Source organism: Heterodontus francisci, chromosome 40 (genome assembly GCF_036365525.1).
Source record: "Heterodontus francisci isolate sHetFra1 chromosome 40, sHetFra1.hap1, whole genome shotgun sequence".
In the NCBI taxonomy this organism is placed as follows: Eukaryota; Metazoa; Chordata; class Chondrichthyes; order Heterodontiformes; family Heterodontidae; genus Heterodontus; species Heterodontus francisci.
In genome coordinates this window covers 9,163,219-9,185,690 of record NC_090410.1, presented here as the reverse complement: position 1 = coordinate 9,185,690, position 22,472 = coordinate 9,163,219, and the positions used below count along the sequence as shown (strand labels likewise).

Genomic DNA, 22,472 nt, shown 5'->3' with positions numbered 1-22,472 from the left:
GAACTCCCTTCCTAACAGCACTGTGGGTGTACCTACCCCACATGGACTGCAGCGGTTCAAGAAGGCAGCTCACCACCACCTTCTCAAGGGCAATTAGGGATGGACAATAAATGCTGGCCTGGCCAGTGACACCCACATCCCATGAATGAATACAAATAAATATTGACTCCACTTACTTTAATTATCCCTATTATCAAGTTGTTGAACTCTCATGACGTTTGTCGCAGTAAAAGGGAGGATATGTTTGATTGCAACAGGCCTGTTATATTGTGCTTCCTGCTATTGGTTGCTAAACAGGGGTCCCGATTGGATGTTTGCATGTGTGGATCCCAGGTGAGGACAGAATCAACAAAAACAACAACTGACATTTATAAAGCGCCTTTAACGTAGTAAATGTCTTAAGAGGCTTCACCGGAATGTTATCAGACAAAATCTGGCACCAAGTCAAATCAGGAGATGTTAGGACCAGGTGATTAACAGCTTAGTCAAAGAGGTAGTTTCAAGGAGTGATGTAAAGGCGGAGAGAGAAGTGGAGAGGTATACGGAGGGAATTCCAGAAGGACCACCAGTGATGGAGTGAAGAGAATCAGGGATGCACAAGAGACCAGAATCGGAGGATTGTAGGGATGAGCTTAACAGAGATAGAGAGGGTGAGGCCATGGGGGAATTTGAACACAAAGAATTCTAAAATCGAAACTTTGCCAGACCAGGAGACAATGTTTGTCAACCAACTTATCTTGGAAAACTTGTGTAAACTGCCTTTACAACCTAAGTTGGCTGAATGCTTAAGGTAAACATGGCAAATTACTTCAAAGAGATCCTTGCAAACGATTCTTATTTACAAACCCCTGTTTAATATACTGCCGCGCCCACTGCCCATTATAAAATTCTGCCTCTCTTATACACACCATCCCCACTATGAGGCTTTGAGTTCTAATGAAAGGTCATTGATTTGGAAAGTCATCTCTGTTTCTCTCTCCACAGTGTTTATGAGTGTTTCCAGCATGTTCTATTTTTATTTTTTTATTGTAAGGCTCTCTCTTATAGGCTCTCTCAAGAGCGACGTCTCAATTCATGCCAGCTTCGCTGCCTCCGGAGAATACTTGGCATCAGGTGGCAGGACCGTATCTCCAACACAGAAGTCCTCGAGGCGGCCAACATTCCCAGCTTGTACACACTACTGAGTCAGCGGCGCTTGAGATGGCTTGGTTGTGTGAGCCGCATGGAAGATGGCAGGATCCCCAAAGACACATTGTACAGCGAACTCGCCACTGGTATCAGACCCACCGGCCGTCCATGTCTCCGCTTTAAAGACGTCTGCAAACGCGACATGAAATCCTGTGACATTGATCACAAGTCGTGGGAGTCAGTTGCCAGCGTTCGCCAGAGCTGGCGGGCAGCCATAAAGACGGGGCTAAAATGTGGCGACTCGAAGAGACTTAGTAGTTGGCAGGAAAAAAGACAGAGGCGCAAGGGGGGAGCCAACTGTGCAACAGCCCCGACAAACAAATTTCTCTGCAGCACCTGTGGAAGAGCCTGTCACTATAGAATTGGCCTTTATAGCCACTCCAGGCACTGCTTCACAAACCACTGACCACCTCCAGGCGCGTATCCATTGTCTCTCGAGATAAGGAGGCCAAAGAAGGAGTATAACACAATCTTTGCTACACGCCCCACTCTCAGTTAAAGGCTCTCAATTATAACAGTCTCTCTGTTACACCTCTCCCTCAGTTTAAAGGAATAAAAAAAGAAAAACTTTCACTTATATAGCGCCTTTCATGACCACCGGAAGTCCCAAAGCGTCTTACAGCCAATGAAGTACTTTTTGAAGTGCAGTCACTGTTGACATTTAGGAAATGTGGCAGCCAATTTGCGCACAGCAAGCTCCCACAAACAGCAATGCGATAATGACCAGATAGTCTGTTTATCTATTTTTGTGATGCTTGACTGAGGAATGGATATTAGCAAGGATACCGGGGAGAACTCCCCTGCTGTTTGGAATTCTGCCAATGGGATCTTTTATGTCCATCTGAGAGGAGAGATGGGGCCTCGGTTTAATGTCTCATCTGAAAGAGTCTCAGTTATAACAATCTCCATAATACCACACCCTTGTTATAAAGCTCTCAGTTACAGCATTTTCTCTGTGTCTAAGTACCATATATTGGTGCCTAATGTTTCCACGTTGCATGTTATGAGGTATGATATGGTATCCACTGATACCACTTGTTGTAACTTGCCAAATTATTGGCTATCACAATGAGAATAAGGTGCAGGTTGCATGTGAAATTTGGCAGCAGCATCTCATCAATCAACACAGAAACATAATTAAACTCTGATAAGTTTCATACAATGTGCTGTCTGTCAAAACATGTTTTGCAACAAAGTTGGTATCAACTTCATATCTAATTGACCTCAAACAGTATCACAGTAACCTACAATGTTACAATTCACTGAATTGAATTGCCTTCATCTGGAGCATTTGCCTTGTACAATATGCTAATCTAGAAGAAAGTATCACAGAGCACAATGACACAGTGCTCTAGAACAGCATGTTACAGTGTGGAGTGATATTGTGATCTAGAACAGTGTGTTGCCGTTGTTAGTGATCTAGAGCATCGCAATGAGTGATCGTTCTGGATTTTCAGTGGTCAGACACGGATGGGAGGATGGATTGATCTAGAACCATGCCCTCATATTATGCAGAGTTGGATTGACCTAGAGCACTGTCTTATTTCTGGGTTCTTTTAGAAATGTGCCCTCTTGCCACGCTGAAGTAGTCTGATCTAGAACAATGTGTTGTGCTGCATTGAGTCCGATTGACCAACATGTTGTGTTACATGCAGTCAGATTGAGCTAGAAATAATAAGCTTTGCTGCAAACAGCTTGATTGATCTAGATTTTCCTATTGCTACTCTAAGGCACATTGATCAGGAACAGTGTCCTATAGCTAACATGAGGCAGATTGATCTGGAATTGTGTTGCATTGCTGTGCTGACCGATGAACACTGTTTGTGTGTGTGTGTGTGTGTGCACTGAGCTAGATTGACCTGGAATACTGGCTTACACAGCACAGAGTTCAGCATAGCACAAGTATGAAGAGGAGCATGAGTGGTTGATGGTCGGCACAGACTCGGTGGGCCAAAGGGCCTGTTTCAGTGCTGTATCTCTGTAACTGTAACTGTAACTGTAACTGTAACTGAGTGGTAGAAACCATCTATTCTGTCTGTGTGTCCTGGTCCCAATGTGCAATGCTACAGGAGACTAGTTATAGGTAATAAATCTTACACCTGCATGGGCTTCCTGCCAACTTTCACCATTATAAATTCTTGCATCCATATTTATAATGCAATCTACCTATGTAAACGTGTCATGCTGCAGTTACCTCCTCCCACCAGTGGTGGTGTTGTAGCACTTCTGTTTCACATCCTCCAGTTCCTCAGCCTGTATTGCAGAGAAAATGCTTTGCTTCAGTCAATTCAACTTCCCAAATTGCTACAGGTTTTATGCTTAATGTTAAATAATAAAATGAAATCTGAGTAATATGAACGTAAGGAAAAAATGTCTGACTTTAAAATGGAGACTGAATTACATGTGTGCACCTGGTCCAATTAGACCCATTCTCTAACTATGCTTCAGCTGATGATTATACTTGGCTGTGTTTCATTGTTTGTAAAGACATTGGAAGTTGACTAATAAATATAATGCTGTGTATGTGTTATACATACAGGGTTACAGCACTATGTATGTATGATAAATACAGCAATATACTACTCTATATTTACTATAAATCCTGGGATACAGCACTGTGTATATAATAAATACAGTGAATCAGAACTGTGTGTATAATACAATTTATAGATTATACCAATTTGAGAGGAGTAGTGGAATCAGAGGAAGGAGCTTAGAAACTACAGAATCAATTGGCAAAATATGTAAGTGGTGAGAACTATGCCAAATCTAATCAAACAAGTGTAAAGTTCTACACATTGGGAAAAAAAACAAGAACCAGGATGTTGAATTCAGTTGCGTGGAGAGAATCGAGAAGCTGGGATTGTTCTCCTTAGAGCAGAGAAGGTTAAGGGGAGATTTAATGAAGGCGTTCAGAATCATGAAGGGTTTTGATACAGCACTAAGGATAAAATGTTTCTAGTGGCAGGAGGGTTGGTAGAAGAACCAGGCATGAGATCGAGAGAAATTATTTTCCACAGCATTTTGCTGGAGAAATCATCCTGCTTTTATCGAAAGACTTTGCTGTAGTTTCGATCATGAGTTCTGTTTGCTGTAGTTCAGAGACTCTTTTTAAATCGACTCTGTTTTCTGAGTAAATAGGTTGTTTCCTGTCGTGTGCTGTTTAAATAGACTCTGTTTGCTGACAGAGTGATGTCACTATTCACTTCGATATTATAAATTCAGGGAGACAGCACTAGGTATCTAATCAGTACAGCAATAATATGCCATGTTATATTTATGGTGGGGTTCAAAACCATATTTATATTATAAATACAAGGATACAACACCATGTGTTGCACAGCACCGTGTGCATACTGTGAATACAGGGATACAACACTATATTTCTCCCCGGTGTCCTGGCCAATGTTTATCCCTCAATCAACGTCACTAAAGCAGATTATCTAGTCATTAGCACATTGCTGTTTGTGGGAGCTTGTTGGCCACCATGTTTCCTACATTACAACAGTGACTACATTTCCAAAGTGCTTCTTTGGCCGTAAAGGGTTTTGGGAGGTCCTGGGGTTGTGAAAGGTGCTATATAAAGGCAAGTCCTTCTTACAGTGTGAATTCTACTCTCCTGATCGACGCACTTGGTTCATAGTTTTGATGGAGAGGTGGAATCACAGAACTAAACAATCATAACTACCTTGGAATCCCATATTATATCAAGAGAATTTCAACTAATTGAGCCCAAATCCTCGCCCACGTTGAGTTCCCTGGTAAAAGAGCGTGGAGCCCTAACCCCAAGTAAACATGTAGGAAACCCCTTATAGCAAAACTGGGATGTAGCGTCACTGGGATGCGGTGTTTCCCCTACAATCAAATAACTGTAGACTTGTTCAGGAGTGAATGGCCCATCTGAATCTGCAGACACAGATGACCAGAGGGGGATGACTGATCCAACAGGAATTAAACAGGAGAAAGATGAACAGCAAAGAGAAATGCAATGACATTTAATGGGAAGACGTTGCGAATGTTTGATCTTTTTTATTTTTATGAGTTCTGAATGTTCATTTGAAAGTCAAATTGCTCACAATATTTTACAAAATGATTTAACATATTGCAGTACAGCATCTAACAATGAAGACCAAATATTTATAAATGTGTTGTGAATTATTTATTTAAAAGCCATTTGAAATGTAGGTAATTTGAATGGCAATTGTTCGATGGCCCTGACATTGAGAGCTACTCTCTCCCTCTCCGGTTCTCTCCCTATATCTCCTCAATTTGATATCGCTTGCGGATCTTGTCTTCTCCCCCCTCTGCGTGCGGGAGTAATTTTAACACTGGCTGATGGCTTACAATTTACCGCCCATTATACAATAAACTTGATTTTCCCGGTGTCCTAGACAAATATTTATCCCCCAGCCAACACCACTCAAAAAAACAGATGATATGGCTGTTAGCACATTGCTGTTTTTTGGAGCTTGCTGTGCACAAATTTAATGCCACGTGTCCTACAATAGTGACCACACGTCAGAAAAGTACTTCATTGGCTGGAAAACGCTTTGGGACATCCTGAGGTCATGAAAGGTGCTATATAAATGCAAGTCTTTTTTTAATAGAAGAGAATGGGTGTATAACGAGTAGTCAGTTTGATATTGCCCACTTTACTCCTTCAGCTATGTTAAAATTAACCCCTTCATTGTCGTATCCGGTCTTCCCGACTTTGATAATCTGGCAGTGCAGCAATTCCGGCCAATTGCCCACAGTTCTACCAACTTAAGTTTAGTTTAGTTTAGAGATACAGCACTGAAACAGGCCCTTCAGCCCACCGAGTCTTTGCCGACCATCAACCACCCATTTATACTAATCCTGCACTAATCCCATATTCCTACCACATCCCCACCTGTCCCTCTATATTTCCCTACCACCTACCTATACTAGGGGCAATTTATAATGGCCAGTTAACCTATCAACCTGCAAGTCTTTGGCATGTGGGAGGAAACCGGAGCACCCGGAGGAAACCCATGCAGACACAGGGAGAACTTGCAAACTCCACACAGGCATTGCCCAGAATTGAACCCGGGTCGCTGGAGCTGTGAGGCTAACCACTGAGGCTAATCAGAACACTTATACTGCCGCGGCCCACGTCCCACTCTGAGATCAACTCAAAACGTAAATAGGGACAATTTTTTTTTTATGATCATTTTTTTAAAGCAATGTGGCAATTATCCCAGAGATATCAGTAAATTGGAAACAGGAAGTTGTTTGGGAAAGAGATGCAGACCTTTAATGAGATTTCCCTCGTGTAACTGAGCTGCAGATGAAAATGCTAGAAGACAGACAAATATCGACAGATACATCAAAAGGTTGCTTGTCAGGTCACCAGTAATGTGGAATGCATTTAAGGGACCAACCCATAGCAGATAGCCATTCTATATGCAGTGTGTGTTAGACAGTGTTATCACCAGGTTTGTTCAGGATATATAAGTATCAGCAAACTGCGGGGATAAAAATATCAGTTAAATCTCCCATTTTCTCTCCTGTCTGATACTCTTTAATTCATTCTCTCCAACTGGTGCCAACACTGCCAACTCCAGTGATACTGCCATATTTTAGGTATCTGTGTTGTACAGTGACAGACCTGACCCACCAGTACTGTACCCCACTGTTATACAGTGACAGACCTGTAACCACCAGTACTGTACCCCAGTATTATACAGTGACAGACCTGTCCCCACCAGTACTGTACCCCAGTATTATACAGTGACAGACCTGTCCCCACCAGTACTGTACCCCACTGTTATACAGTGACAGACCTGTAACCACCAGTACTGTACCCCACTGTTATACAGTGACAGACCTGTCCCCACCAGTACTGTACCCCAGTATTATACAGTGACAGACCTGTCCCCACCAGTACTGTACCCCACTGTTATACAGTGACAGACCTGTAACCACCAGTACTGTACCCCACTGTTATACAGTGACAGACCTGTCCCCACCAGTACTGTACCCCAGTATTATAGTGACAGACCTGTCCCCACCAGTACTGTACCCCACTGTTATACAGTGACAGACCTGTAACCACCAGTACTGTACCCCACTGTTATACAGTGACAGACCTGTAACCACCAGTACTGTACCCCAGTATTATACAGTGACAGACCTGACCCACCAGTACTGTACCCCAGTGTTATACACTGACAGACCCGTCCCCACCAGTACTGTACCCCACTGTTATACAGTGACAGACCTGTACCCACCAGTACTGTACCCCAGTGTTATACAGTGACAGACCTGTACCCACCAGTCCTGTACCCCAGTGTTATACAGTGACAGACCTGACCCACCAGTACTGTACCCCACTGTTATACAGTGACAGACCTGACCCACCAGTCCTGTACCCCAGTATTATACAGTGACAGACCTGTACCCACCAGCACTGTACCCATGTTGAATAATGAGGGACCTGTAGCCACCAGTATTGTACCCCAGTGTTATACGGTAACCAACATGCACCCACAGTACTAAACCCAGCTTTATACACCTCAAACTGCTCTCTCCAGACCGGAAGCCCAAGAGAACAAATTCTGTAACTATAGCTCTCTGGGTGATTTGCTCAGATCAAGTGGACACAGCATAAACATGTTACACACCTGCCAAAAGATTCATTAAAATCCTGGAGCCAGATGTAGCAGGAGCACCCAAACGATTGGTCATTCTCAGGCAGGTACAAACTACAGAGCCATTTGCATCACATATGGTCCTTGATTTTAACCCTATTATTGTTTTAAGAGTGGCAGTTGCTCAAAATGGATTTATTGCAGACGGGGAAACCCATACAGTATAACTGAAATCCGTGTTTCTATCCTTTGATCCACATCTCCATCGCTGCCGTGAAATTCAAAGAGACAGCGAGTAGCATCTCGATCCACTTTAGGAATGAGCTATCTGGGGTTCCGTGGGCAGGTTATCCAGCACCTGGGGTGAGGAAGTAGTTGAGAGATTGTAGTTTGGACAGGCTAACAGCATGCACCATAAGGGCTAAAAGTTCCGTTCAATTATGTGATGAGGTTAAAAAAAAAAAGATTTTCTACATTCCCTTACACATACACCAACAGGTATCTTACAACAGTACTGCAGAATTATGTGCAAGGGTTAGTAACTATGATATTCATTTCTCTCTGCTTCTTGCTTAGATTTATGGCTGAAATGAATCTCAGTCGAATAAATAACCAAATATACAATTAAAAGCCTGAATGACACTTTAATTTTTTTTAGTGAGCCCGATATCGACTGGCTAATATTTATCCCTTAGCCAACATCACTAAAAACAGATGATCTGGTCATTTATCTCTGCTATTTATGGGATCTCGTCGTGTGTAAATTGACTGCCACATTTCCTAAATCACAATAGTAACTACACTTCAATAAGTACTTCATTGGCTGAAGCACTTCGGGAAGTCCTGAGGTGGTAAAAGGCGCTATATAAATGCAAATATTTCTCCTTTTTTTTAAAAAACCCTTACCCTGCTGTAAATACTTTTAAACAGATATTCCACCTGCTTAGCGCCCTTTCAAGTCTCTTTTGGAAGTTGCTGTTGAGTCTACTTCCACCTTTCTTCAGGCAGTGTACCCCAGATCAGAGGAATACATCCCCCTGAACCCCAGTGATGTTATTTACACGGGGTCTGAGCGCCAGGAAAGTGGCCAAATCTTATGATACTGTCAGAATTCAGGAAATTATTCACTAGGTGTGCACAGTAAGGGGATATCTGCAGTCTACACGCTCCCTGCCACTGTTAACCATTAATATTACACACACAATCATAAAGGTTAAAAACACCGTGAGTCCGCCGGCATTACCAATAAACTCAAAACAGTTTAATAACAGTTCAATCCCAATATGAACATTGTCCTGAAAGCGGTGTTTTAATTTATAAAGCAATTCCAATCAGTCACAATCTAAATCGATTTAGTTTTTAAACTCAACATTTGGCTTTAATATTTAAAGGATTACATACCTCCTCAGAGGGAACATAAAGTCCTTGAATACTGATATTACAGAGATAAACAGTCTTTTTTAAATAATTTATTCCCCCCCCCCCGCCCCCAACCCCATATAAGTAAATTGAGCCTTAAATCTGATATTGAAATAAATAATCCGCTCCTTTATAGGATCAAGGGGTTGAAGGACGATCCTTGATTCTGGTTCGGGAAATACGATCCGGGAAAAGTGGCAGAAAGTCTCCCGAGTTCATGGCAGGGGCCGCTCTTCAGAAGCGGCGGGGCTATTCCACCGTGGGGGGCGGCGCGGCCAGTCGCTGGCGAGTGCGGGAACTGCGAGAAGAAGTAACTGGTGTGGCCGCTCAGAAGGTTAAGGGAGCAGGGGCTGTAGGAGCCGGGGATGGAGAGTCCACAGGGCAGCGAGGAGGCAAGGGTGGCTGAGTATGGCACCTCGACCCCGAGCAGCCTCTCGGTGCCGCTGGCACTCAGTTGGTGGGCACTCCGGGAGAACATGGAGACGTAAGAAGCCGGGTGGTCGAGGTAGGAGGAGGCGGCGTGGTAACTCAAAGAGGGGCTTGAGGGAGGGGGATGCAAGGACAGGAGAGGAGGCATGGGCCAGTAGAGTGAGCTGGCCACTGCCAACCCACTGGAGCCCAGCCTCGCCCCCCTTTTGAACGCCAGCTTGGTCCTGGTTGAGGTGGACCTCCTCCTGAGTTTGCCAGTCGTCCCTCCAATGAAGACATCGTCGCTGGAAGGGTCCAGCATCCAATAGTTACCCTTGCCCGGGTCATCATAGTGTCTGGGCACCTTCACGAAACACTTGTTGAGGCTCAAGTTGTGTCTGATGGAGTTTTGCCAACCTTGCTTGTTCTCCTTATAATAGGGGAAATTCTGCATGATGAACTCATAGATCCCGCTCAGGGTCAACCTCTTCTCGGGGCTCTGCCGAATGGCCATCATGATTAAGGCGTTGTAACTGAAAGGAGGTTTCTCATATCTCCCACTCTCCTCTCCATTCACTCCATCCTCCCTCGCTTCCCTCCTCGGCTCTCCCTCCTTCCCAGTGAAGTCTTGCTCCTGCTCCGGCCCTGGGCTCTTCCCAAGTTCGGACTCTCCTGCCTCCTCCTTCAAGCCAGGGTCATCACTTAACATCGCTTGGGGCAAGAGGCTTTTGATGCTGAAAGATATTTTCTGGATCATTTTCGCGTCTTTCATGTCCAACATCACAAAGCCCCCCCTCCCCTCCCCTCTGGATGCTGCAATTCCCCGATTAGCTCAGCTCTAGCGTCCCATTGAAAAATCTACCCAAAGACTCGCCAGGCGCCTCCTCTCATCCCGGTCGAACCCCCTTCTCTGCTCCCAAAGCCAATAGGATCCCAGCTCATCGCCACCGGAACCAATCAGCTCCTGACCCTTTTCATTCAGTTTTTTCCCTTCCAAAGTCCAGCCTTACAGACACACCGAAAATCTCTGAAGTTTTTTTTAAAAACTCTCTTCACAAATAAAGTGACCAAAGCTCCGAGTTAAACCAGAATCTCCCGACGATTTCTGTCCCTTCCTTCCTTCACTCGTTCTGTTTTTTTTAAACCAGAATAGCGCTGAGTTTTAAACAAGCCCGATATCAATATCCACAGTCGGACACAGACTCAAACAGACAGAGACAGTGACAGATACAGACGCGCGGACACAGGCAATCACAGGCAGGTTTGGACACACGTACTGACTCAAACACACACACACACACACACACTGACTCACAAACTCAGACTCAAACACACACACATACAGACACAGAAACTCAGACTCAAACACACACACATACAGACACAGAAACTCAGACTCAAACACACACACACACACACACTGACTCACAAACTCAGACTCAAACACACACACATACAGACACAGAAACTCAGACTCAAACACACACACATACAGACACAGAAACTCAGACTCAAACACACACACACTGACTCACAAACTCAGACTCAAACACACACATACAGACACAGAAACTCAGACTCAAACACACACACACTCACACACAAACTCATTAAAATACACACAAGCGCAGACAAACTGAAATATCAGACATACAGATTCAAAACTCACAATCACAGACAGACTGAAACATACACATACAAATTCAAAACACACAGATAAATGTACAAACTCAGACAGACACACAAACACAAACTGATACAGACATACATGCAAAGGCAGACTCAACACACACACACAGGCTCAAATATACATATACACATGCATACAGAAACTCTCACAGTCAAACATACACATACAAACAGAGACAGACTCAAACGGCAGACACAAAGACACACACACACGGACAGATATACACAGTCACAAATACACAAAAATTCAAATATTTACATGCAGATACACAGAAACAAATGTGTGTGTTTGAGTCTGAGTTTGCGTGTCTGTATGTATGTGTGCTTGGGTCTGAGTTTGCGTGTCTGTATGTGTGTGTGCTTGAGTCTGAGTTCCTGTGTCTGTATGTGTGCATGCTTGAGTCTGAGTTTGTGTGTCTGTATGTGTGTGTATTTGAGTCTGAGTTTGTGTGTCTGTATGTGTGTGTGCTTGAGTCTGAGTTTCTGTGTCTGTATGTGTGCATGCTTGAGTCTGAGTTTGTGTGTCTGTATGTGTGCATGCTTGAGTCTGAGTTTGTGTGTCTGTATGTGTGCGTGCTTGAGTCTGAGTTTGCGTGTCTGTATGTGTGCGTGCTTGAGTCTGAGTTTGTGTGTCTGTATGTGTGCGTGCTTGAGTCTGAGTTTGCGTGTCTGTATGTGTGCGTGTTTGAGTCTGAGTTTGCGTGTCTGTATGTGTGTGTGCTTGGGTCTGGGTTTGCGTGTCTGTATGTGTGCGTGCTTGAGTCTGAGTTTGCGTGTCTGTATGTGTGCGTGCTTGAGTCTGAGTTTGTGTGTCTGTATGTGTGCGTGCTTGAGTCTGAGTTTGCGTGTCTGTATGTGTGCGTGTTTGAGTCTGAGTTTGCGTGTCTGTATGTGTGCGTGCTTGGGTCTGGGTTTGCGTGTCTGTATGTGTGCGTGCTTGAGTCTGAGTTTGTGTGTCTGTATGTGTGTGTGTTTGAGTGTGAGTTTCTGTGTCTGTATGTGTGTGTGTTTGAGTCTGAGTTTGTGTGTCTGTATGTGTGTGCGCTTGGGTCTGAGTTTGTGTGTCTGTATGTGTGTGTGCTTGAGTCTGAGTTTGTGTGTCTGTATGTGTGTGTGCTTGGGTCTGAGTTTGTGTGTCTGTATGTGTGTGTGCTTGGGTCTGGGTTTGCGTGTCTGTATGTGTGTGTGCTTGAGTCTGAGTTTGTGTGTCTGTATGTGTGTGTGCTTGGGTCTGAGTTTGCGTGTCTGTATGTGTGTGTGCTTGAGTCTGAGTTTCTGTGTCTGTATGTGTGTGTGCTTGGGTCTGGGTTTGCGTGTCTGTATGTGTGTGTGCTTGGGTCTGGGTTTGCGTGTCTGTATGTGTGTGTGCTTGGGTCTGAGTTTGCGTGTCTGTATGTGTGTGTGCTTGAGTCTGAGTTTCTGTGTCTGTATGTGTGTGTGCTTGGGTCTGAGTTTGCGTGTCTGTATGTGTGTGCGCTTGGGTCTGAGTTTGTGTGTCTGTATGTGTGTGTGCTTGAGTCTGAGTTTCTGTGTCTGTATGTGTGTGTGCTTGGGTCTGAGTTTGCGTGTCTGTATGTGTGTGTGCTTGAGTCTGAGTTTGTGTGTCTGTATGTGTGTGCGCTTGGGTCTGAGTTTGTGTGTCTGTATGTGTGTGCGCTTGGGTCTGAGTTTGTGTGTCTGTATGTGTGTGTGCTTGAGTCTGAGTTTCTGTGTCTGTATGTGTGTGTGCTTGAGTCTGAGTTTGTGTGTCTGTATGTGTGTGTGCTTGAGTCTGAGTTTCTGTGTCTGTATGTGTGTGTGCTTGGGACTGAGTTTGCGTGTCTGTATGTGTGTGTGCTTGAGTCTGAGTTTGTGTGTCTGTATGTGTGTGCGCTTGGGTCTGAGTTTGTGTGTCTGTCTGTGTGTGTGTATTTTTGAGTCTGAGTTTGTGTGTCTGTATGTGTGTTTGTGTTTGTGTTTGAGTCTGAGTTTGTGTGTCTGTCTGTGTGTGTGTGTATTTTTGAGTCTGAGTTTGTGTGTCTGTATGTGTGCGCGCTTGGGTCTGAGTTTGTGTGTCTGTATGTGTGCGCGCTTGGGTCTGAGTTTGTCTGTCTGTATGTGTGTGTGCTTGAGTCTGAGATTGTGTGTCTGTGTGTATTTTTGAGTCTGAGTTTGTGTGTCTGTATGTGTGTATTTTTGAGTCTGCGTTTGTGTGTCTGTATGTGTGTTTGTGTTTGAGTCTGAGTTTGTGTGTCTGTGTCTGTGTGTGTGTGTGTGTGTATTTTTGAGTCTGAGTTTGTGTTTCTGCATGTGTGTTTGTGTTTGAGTCTGAGTTTGTGCGTCTGTATGTTTGTTTGTGTTTGAGTCTGAGTTTGTGTGTCTGTCTGTGTGTGTGTATTTTTGAGTCTGAGTTTGTGTGTCTGCATGTGTGTTTGTGTTTGAGTCTGAGTTTGTGTGTCTGTATGTGTGTGTGTGTTTGAGTCTGAGTTTGTGTGTCTGTATGTGTGTTTGTGTTTGAGTCTGAGTTTGTGTGTCTGTCTGTGTGTGTATTTTTGAGTCTGAGTTTGTGTGTCTGTCTGTGTGTGTGCTTGAGTCTGAGTTTGTGTGTCTGTATGTGTGTATTTTTGAGTCTGAGTTTGTGTGTCTGTCTGTGTGTGTGCTTGAGTCTGAGTTTGTGTGTCTGTATGTGTGTATTTTTGAGTCTGAGTTTGTGTGTCTGCATGTGTGTATTTTTGAGTCTGAGTTTGTGTGTCTGTATGTGTGTTTGAGTCTGAGTTTGTGTGTTTGTCTGTGTGTGTGTGTATTTTTGAGTCTGAGTTTGTGTGTCTGCATGTGTGTGTGTGTTTGAGTCTGAGTTTGTGTGTCTGCATGTGTGTTTGTGTTTGAGTCTGAGTTTGTGTGTCTGTATGTGTGTGTATTTTTGAGTCTGAGTTTGTGTGTCTGTCTGTGTGTGTATTTTTGAGTCTGAGTTTGTGTGTCTGTCTGTGTGTGTATTTTTGAGTCTGAGTTTGTGTGTCTGTCTGTGTGTGTATTTTTGAGTCTGAGTTTGTGTGTCTGTATGTGTGTGTATTTTTGAGTCTGAGTTTGTGTGTCTGTATGTGTGTGTATTTTTGAGTCTGAGTTTGTGTGTCTGTATGTGTGTTTGTGTTTGAGTCTGAGTTTGTGTGTCTGTCTGTGTGTGTATTTTTGAGTCTGAGTTTGTGTGTCTGTCTGTGTGTGTATTTTTGAGTCTGAGTTTGTGTGTGTGTCTGTGTGTGTATTTTTGAGTCTGAGTTTGTGTGTCTGTATGTGTGTTTGTGTTTGAGTCTGAGTTTGTGTGTCTGTATGTGTGTTTGTGTTTGAGTCTGAGTTTGTGTGTCTGTATGTGTGTTTGTGTTTGAGTCAGTACATGTCCAAACCTGCCTGTGATTGCCTTTGTCCGCGTATGTGTTCTGTACCTGTCACTGTCTCTGTCTGTTTGTGTCTGTGTCCGACTGTGGATATAGATATCGGGCTTGTTTAAAACTCAGCGCTATTCTGGTTTTAAAAAAAAGCAGAATGAGTCGAGTAGAGATATGTAAAACACAGACACACAAAACAGGCATACAGGGTGTTTATAAAGCCCCTTTGCAACTTTAAACTTTAAAGCTTTGGCTGTGCACATGATAAAAGCAAACTGTAAATAACATATGAAAGCATAATTCACACAGTTTTGACACAATACGGTTCAAATTTCTAGGCTTCAATATAATCACCATATTTTGTGATAAATCATTATCAATCCCAGTTTCCAAAAGTTCACCTCTTCTTCTGCTGTCACCATTTTCAGTTAGTTTCAGCATCATTAACAACATTAACATTAAAAACTGAATTATGCTTTCATATGCGCACAGCCAAAGAATTTAAGTTTAAAGTTGTGCAAGGACTTATTATATACACACACACATACAGATGCACCTAGACACATACAAACTCAAGCCACAGGCACATATAAACTGGATTAAAAGTAATTTAATTGCAATCCAGATAAAAACAGTAAATGCTGGAAATATTCAGCAGGTGAGGCAGCATCTATGGAGACAGAACAGAGGTACGATTGACGACCTGAAATGTTAACTCTGTTTCTCTCTCCACAGATGCCGCCTGACCTACTGAGGGTTTCCAGCACTTTGTTTTTATTTCAGATTTTCAGCATCTGCAGCACTTTGCTTTTGTACAATCCAGATAAATTGAGAATTTAAAAAAAACCTTCTTGAATTCAAATATGAATTTCACATTGTCCTCATACAGTATGTGAAACTAAACAGACACAGAGAGATAGAGAGAGAGAGAGAGATGATAACTGGAGCCCCTCAGTTGTACCGAATCGCAACAGAAAGAAGCACTGTGGATGTACCCAAACCATATAGACTGCAGTGGTCCAAGAAGGCATCGCCACCTTCTCAAGGGCAATTAGGAATGGTCTTGCCAGTGACACTCACATCCCAAGAATGAATAAAGAAAAACTTGAGAGATAAATGAGAAATATGCATAGAGGTAAACAGAACATAGAAATGGATAAGTAATACCTTGAGTGATACATAACTGATAGGAAGAGAATATAGATAATAGGGAGAGAGAGTTAATAGACAATATATAATAGAGAAAAATAAAAAATAATTTTTAATCAATGCATTTTAAGGAAATGTACTTTTTATTCATTCGCAGTGTCACTGGCAAGGCCATCACTATTGGCCATCCCAAATTGCCCTTGAGAAAGTGGCGGTGCCTTGGTTTTCTAGGCCATTTCAGAGGGCAGTTATGAAGTGATGGGTTTGGAGTCACATATAAGCCAGATGGGCAGTAGATGACCTTCCCTGAAAGACATTAGTGAACCAGATGGGTTTTTAACCACAATTTCATCATTAAAACGAGACTAGGTTTTTTTTCATTCTGGATTTTACTAAATTAATTGGATTTAAATTCCCTAGCTGCTGCGGTGAGATTTGTCCTGGTGTCTCCGAATCTTAACTCCTCTAGATAACTAGTCCAATAATATAACTAGGATACTACCCTGCCGGTACTTTACACAATTCTAATTGTTTATTTTTTGGAGAATAAATGTAAATTTAGTTTCCAACAAATGGTTGTCAGATATTTCTCTGTAAAGTTTATATTTCACTTTCTTTAATGTTTTTGAAATTAAAATGATTTTGAAAAGGCTCTTTCTTCTCTGTAGCTCCGCTGACATTCCACATATTCTCCCACTAAAATTCCCCAAATAAAATAAATCCCAGTTTAAAAGAGTTACTTGTTTCTATTAAGGATAAGATTCTAACTGAAATGTAACTAATTTAGCTTTTCTTCAAGAAGTTTTACATAGGATCATAGAATGGTTACTGCACAGAAGGAGGCCATTCGGCCCGTCGTGACCGTACTGGCTCCCTGCAAAGAGCAACTCGCCTAGTCCCACTCCCCTGCCTTATTCCCCGTAGCCCTGCAAATTTTTACACAGCAGATTATCCTCCAATTTGTTTGTGAAAGTCATAATTGAACCTGCCCCCACCACACTCTCAGGCAGTGCATTCCAGATCCTAAACATTCGCTGGGTAACGAGAAGTTTTTAAAAGTTTCTTTCCGAAAGTTTTTCGACCCTCTGTTCTTAAAAGTCCCTTTTTTTTAATTAAATTGCATTATGTTAAATTACATTTTAAAAAAATGTTTAATTATTCCACCGTGGCAGCAACCATTTCAACCGGGATTAAGCCGCTGGTTTTGGTTTCCTAGTTCCAGCCAGTCTTAAATCTGCTATTTATTTTCCCTATCTCTAATTCTTTCTCTCTCTGCTCCTGATCACTTCCAACCGATTTAACAGAAAAGTGTCGAAAAAATTCTGCAATACATCCGATGCATTTTAAGAGACATAAAGTACCAAGGTCCACCCCTGCAGTAACAAGAGGGGGATTCACGCCCAAACTCTCTAGTCATGTTTCCTGGTATATCAATCCTAGCAAAAGTCTGAAATATTTAACAAACTGCTCATTTTATTTTCATCTGAGAAACGCTAGAATGTATATTAAACTAAATACTTTCGCCTGATTTCCGTGAGTTATTTCCCGTCCCTTAGTTGAAAGGAAAGAAAACGATTTAAATCAGGATTTGAAATCGCGATTAAAATCGATTTCTGTCTGATTTCCACCGAATTAGACTTTGGATTGTATTGTTGAGATTGTTTTTTTAAACTCAGACCCCGTTCAAACTTCAGAGGCAATTTTATACAGTACAATGTTTTTTTTTTAAAGTTTACTTTTGAAAATATTTTTCTTTAGAACCAGGTGCCTCTTTCGCCCTTTTATTTCCCCGAGTCTGTTGATTTTCTTAAGGGCAATAAACTGAACAGTTTAGTTTCACTCCTCTCTGATTTAATGCAATCCAGTGTTTTGTCTGCTGCTATCGATTACGTTTTCTCTTCTATATTTAATCCAAAACCCCGATTTAAGATTTATTATTTTTAAAATAATAATTAGACATTGAACTGATTAAAAACAGTCTGGTTTTATTTTTCAGTCACTGTTTCAGTTAATTTCATTCGATATGTATTTAAACTGTTCTGATAAAATTCCTAATAGAAACATCCAAATAAAATAGATATTTAATTCTACGATTTTTATCCACATTTGAAATTTTTTTGGGGGGGGGGGGGGTGGCGTTAACCTGGAATAAGTTATTTTACTCTGTGAATGTTGGTTTTAAGATTGACTTACTCCTCCTCCTATTTCTCATATTCTTATTCTGTTGTAACACCAATGTGTTAGAAACTTTTTTCCATTCCGAGTTTAAAATACCCCTTTAAAGTCGTCCGGTGCTTGAAGGCTTTTTAAAGTTCTGTTCAAGGAGTCACCTCAGAATCGCACTGGGTTGATCAGTTTGGTGTCCGTCATTCCCAAAAGAAGTGGGAAGTGACAACGTGCAATCTCCTGAATTACATTTGTAAAAAATATATAAAAACACACACTCACTGCTTTGGACTTCCCCCGTGTTAGCACTCTGAGCTGCTGCTCATCCAACCTGCTTCTAATCTTGTTCTGGGTGTTATTAGCCGATTTTGGCCGTGAAATGGCTGAATTTTGAACACATAAGCAGTTGAGAGATTTCTAAACTGTTAGACAAAGCAGTAAAACTGTCTTGCACTGGTGGGAGGGTTGATAACCACAGGTCACAGAATTGGAATAATTGACAAAAGAAAGAGAGGGAAGGTGGGATTTTTAAAAAATCCAACATATACGGTTATGGATTGAGATCCCTCTATTTTCCCTCTGGTTTTAAGGATCCTATATGAAAGATGATGAGGGCGGTTTCTGTTCTGTCTCGAACGGCTATGAGTCTGCAGACCAAAATTCAGCATTAAAAGAGAATTATGTCTACCATCTCACGCAGAGGGGTCACAGGGGTGTAAATTCACAGAATGTGAGGATATAAAAATGCTGATAGCCAGGGATTTCGTTTGGAATAAAATTGAGATCCAACAGCAATAAGCGAAAAGAAAACTCGCCCTAACTAGTTTTCCCACTCTCCATATTCAAAGGACAATCTCTCTCTCCACTTTCTCTCACTGCCCCTCTCTCCTTCCCACTCTCCTCTCCCCTCCTTCCTCCCTCTCTCTCATATTTCTCCCCTGTTTTAATTTTATTGCCATGCATTTCTAAGGCAACATACCCTCTTTATTGGATCGATCCCAATATTTCAAGCTACATTTCTTCAAATTTGTCTACAGATCCACATGATTTTAACTCACTTCGACAGAGTTAAAATCAGGCCCTTTTGGGATTGTTCCAGAGGCATGATTATTGCTCGGACCGCCCACTGTTCCGAGAGCGGTAGAAATTGATTCATTCCATTTCTCTTACATGGGATTCCAGGTCTTTTCCCAATTGATTGGGAACCACATTTCCAAAATTCCACCTGTTTATAATGGGTGACAGTGAATGGCTCTGCTTTTATTGCAGAGGATTATCTGGGATTTATACCCATGTTCCAAGGGTTGTATCCTGAAATTCCACCCATTATTCCATTAATTCAGTGGCATTTCCTATTGGAGTCTGGGATGATGTCAGGAAGCAAAGGGGGAAAAGTTTTGTCTCATCCAATAATTGTGTTTAGAGACAGCCCTTTAGCAACTCCTGACTCTGAGCATGAAATTATATCCATTTATTTATTTATCCAGGGATTTATTCATTGTAAAATGCAGTTGGAATTTGTAAGTTAGTGTTATTCCCTAATATTCTGCACTTGGGTACAATGTAAAGAAAGATTTGCATTTATATAGCAACTTTCATGACTTCAGGACACCCCAAAGTGCCAAAAAGGTATGTTTGAAGTGCATTTGCTGGGCAGGTGGGATTAGTATAGATAGGCATTATGGTCGGCATGGACGTGGTGGGCCGAAGGGCCTGTTTCTACGCTGTACAATTCTATGACTGTATGTAATCACTGTTGTAATGTAGGAACTACAGCAGCCAATTTGTGCACAGCAAGATCCCACCAACAGTAATGGAATAATGATCAAGTAATCTGATTTTAGGGAGGTTGGTTAAGGGATAAATATTGGTTGTGACATCTTGAGAATTCCCCGCTCTTCTTGAAACAGTTCCATAGTGCTTTTATGTCCACCCAAGAGGGCAGGAGGGGTTTAATATGTTCATGGTTTAGATGAGGGAACTAAATGTAATATCTACAAATTTGCAGATAACACAAAACTGGGTGGGAGGGTGAGTTGTGAGGAGGAAGCAGAGAGGTTTCAGGGTGATTTGGACAAGTTGAGTGAGTGGGCTAATGCATGGCAGATGCAGTATAATGTGGATAAATGTGAGGTTATCCACTTTGGTAGCAAAAACAGGAAGGCAGATTATTATCTGGATGGCTATAAACTGAGAGAGGGGAATATGCAGCGGGACCTGGGTGTCCTCGTACACCAGTCGCTGAAGGTAAGCATGCAGCTGCAACAGGCAGTAAAAAGGCAAATGGTATGTTAGCCTTCATAGCGAGAGGATTCGAGTACAGGAGCAGGGATGTCTTGCTGCAATTATACAGGGCCTAGGTGCGGCCACACTTGGAATATTGTGTGCACTTTTGGTCTCCTTCTCTGAGGAAGGATGTTCTTGCTATAGAGGGAGTGCAGCGAAGGTTGACCAGACTGATTCCTGGGATGGCGGGACTGACGTATGAGGAGAGATTGAGTCGGTTAGGATTACATTCACTGGAGTTCAGAAGAGTGAGGGAGGATCTCATGGAAACCTATAAAATTCTAACAGGACTTGACAGGGGAGATGCAGGAAGGATGTTCCCGATGGTGGTGGAGTCCAGAACCAGGGGTCATAGTCTCAGGATACGGGATAAACCTTTCAGGACTGAGATGAAGAGAAATTTCTTCACCCAGAGAGTGGTGAGCCTGTGGAATTCGCTACCACAGAAAGCAGTTGAGGCCAAAACATTGTATGTTTTGAAGGAGGAGTTAGATATAGCTCTTGGGTCTAAAGGGATCAAAGGGTATGGGGTGAAAGCGGGAACAGGTTACTGAGTTGGATGATCAGCCATGATCATATTGAATGGCGGCGGATCAGGCTTGAAGGGCCGAATGGCCTACTCCTGCTTCTATTTTCTATGTTTCTATATTTCTATGTAATGTCTCATCCAAAATACAGCACTTCGGGCAGTGCTGCACTCCCTCTGCGATGCACTGAATTGTTGGCTTGGATTTTGTGTCCCAAGTCTCTGGAGTGGGACTTGAACCCACAATCTTCCAACTCTCGGAGACAAAAGTGCTACCCCCTAAAACTTTCAACATTTAAACACATCTCTGTACTGCTCACAAATGAAGAATGGACAACTTCAGAGGGGCCGGCACAGACACAAATGGGCCCATCTTTGTTTTCTTGTCCTGTGAAGCCGTGAGACCTACAACGCACTCACAAACTGGCTGACGGATGCCCGGACGCTTGCCAGTCCCAATATTGTCATTATTCTCTGCGGGAACAAGAAGGACCTGGATAACGCAGAAAGCCGTGGTGACAAACAAAAGCAGACAAACCTCTCAGAATTCATGCTTATTTGCAAACCTTGTCTAGAATTAATAGCTTAGTGAAATTCCCAGAACTAGTTTTCCCAGGCATTTTTCTTATTCCTTTTTTAAAAATTCCGCAGAGAAATACAATCATGGTTTTCAATGTGGAATTGGATAAGCACCTGAAGGGGAAACAATTGCAGTGCTATGAGGAAAGGGAGGGTGAGTGGGACCAGCTAAATTGTTCTTGCAGAGAGCCAGCACAGGTTCGATGGGCTGAATGGCCTCCTCCTGTGCTGTAACCATTCTAAAGTTCTAATCTATGACTAACTACAAATGTTCGGACACGGTTTTCTAATTTCCTTCCCTTCTCTCTTGACCCCTGCTAGGGTGCAACTGATCAAACGTCCCAACCAGCTCTCAGCCCTGTTGTTGAGGCTGGTAACATTTGCCATTTACTTATATTGGATAGGGGTCAGTCTTAGAGGGCAGCCAGATCCCCCCCATTTGTAGGTCTCCCATTCCTCTGGCAGGATGAGGGGATGGTGGGGGTCAGTTTCAGCAATACCAGCCCACACCAGTGGCAGAGATCCTTTAACACTCAAGATTGGTTCTGGGAATCGCAGTCACCCAATTCATGGGATGTGGGTATTGCTGTCAAAGTTGGCATTTATTGCCCATCCCTAGTTTCCCTGGTTTGATACCGAGTGGTATGCTAGGTCACTGCAGAGGACAGTTAGGAGTCAACCACCATCCAGCGAGACTGGAGTCAAATGGAAGCCTGGACCTGGGTAACGTTGGTAGGATTCCTTCCCTGATCACCCATCTCCCCCTGTGCTCGCTGACCTACATTGGCTCCCGGTCAAGCAACGCCTCAATTTTAAAATTCTCATCCTTGCTTTCAAATCCCTCCATGGCCTCGCCTCCTCCCTATCTCTGTAATCTCCTCCGGCCCCACAACCCTCCGAGATCTCTGCTTTCTTAATTCTGGCCTCTTGCACATCCCCCGATTTTTAATCGTTCCACCACTGGCGGCCGTGCCTTCAGCTGCCTGGGCCCTAAGCTCTGGAATTCCCTCCCTAAACCTTCTCTTTAAGACACCCCTCAAACTCTACCTCTTCGACTAAGCTTTTGGCCAACTCTCCTAATACCTCCTTATG

The 22,472-nt window shown here is 42.9% G+C and overlaps 2 protein-coding genes across 2 annotated transcripts; one reads left to right on the top strand and one right to left on the bottom strand.

Annotated features, from left to right (window-relative positions):
* Positions 1 to 9,314: 9,314 nt before the first annotated feature.
* Positions 9,315 to 10,565, bottom strand: LOC137353209 (forkhead box protein G1-like). Its single transcript, XM_068019274.1, has one exon. The coding sequence runs from the start codon at positions 10,405 to 10,407 to the stop codon at positions 9,349 to 9,351; it is 1,059 nt and encodes a 352-aa protein (XP_067875375.1). The 5' UTR covers positions 10,408 to 10,565; the 3' UTR covers positions 9,315 to 9,348.
* A 1,747-nt stretch (positions 10,566 to 12,312) lies between these two features.
* LOC137352971 (uncharacterized) lies at positions 12,313 to 13,658 on the top strand. Its single transcript, XM_068018804.1, has 2 exons — positions 12,313 to 13,178; positions 13,622 to 13,658. Exons 1-2 carry the CDS (start codon positions 12,313 to 12,315, stop codon positions 13,656 to 13,658), a joined length of 903 nt encoding a protein of 300 aa, XP_067874905.1.
* The last annotated feature ends 8,814 nt before the right edge of the window (positions 13,659 to 22,472 follow it).

Coding starts and splice junctions, on each gene's coding strand:
- LOC137352971 (XM_068018804.1), top strand. CDS start 12,313: ATGTGTGTGTGTTTGAGTCTGAGTTTGTGTGTCTGTATGTGTGTGCGC. Junction 13,179..13,621: donor CTGAGTTTGTGTGTCTGTAT/GTGTGTGCGCTT, acceptor TTTGTGTTTGAG/TCTGAGTTTGTGCGTCTGTA.
- LOC137353209 (XM_068019274.1), bottom strand. CDS start 10,407: ATGTTGGACATGAAAGACGCGAAAATGATCCAGAAAATATCTTTCAGC.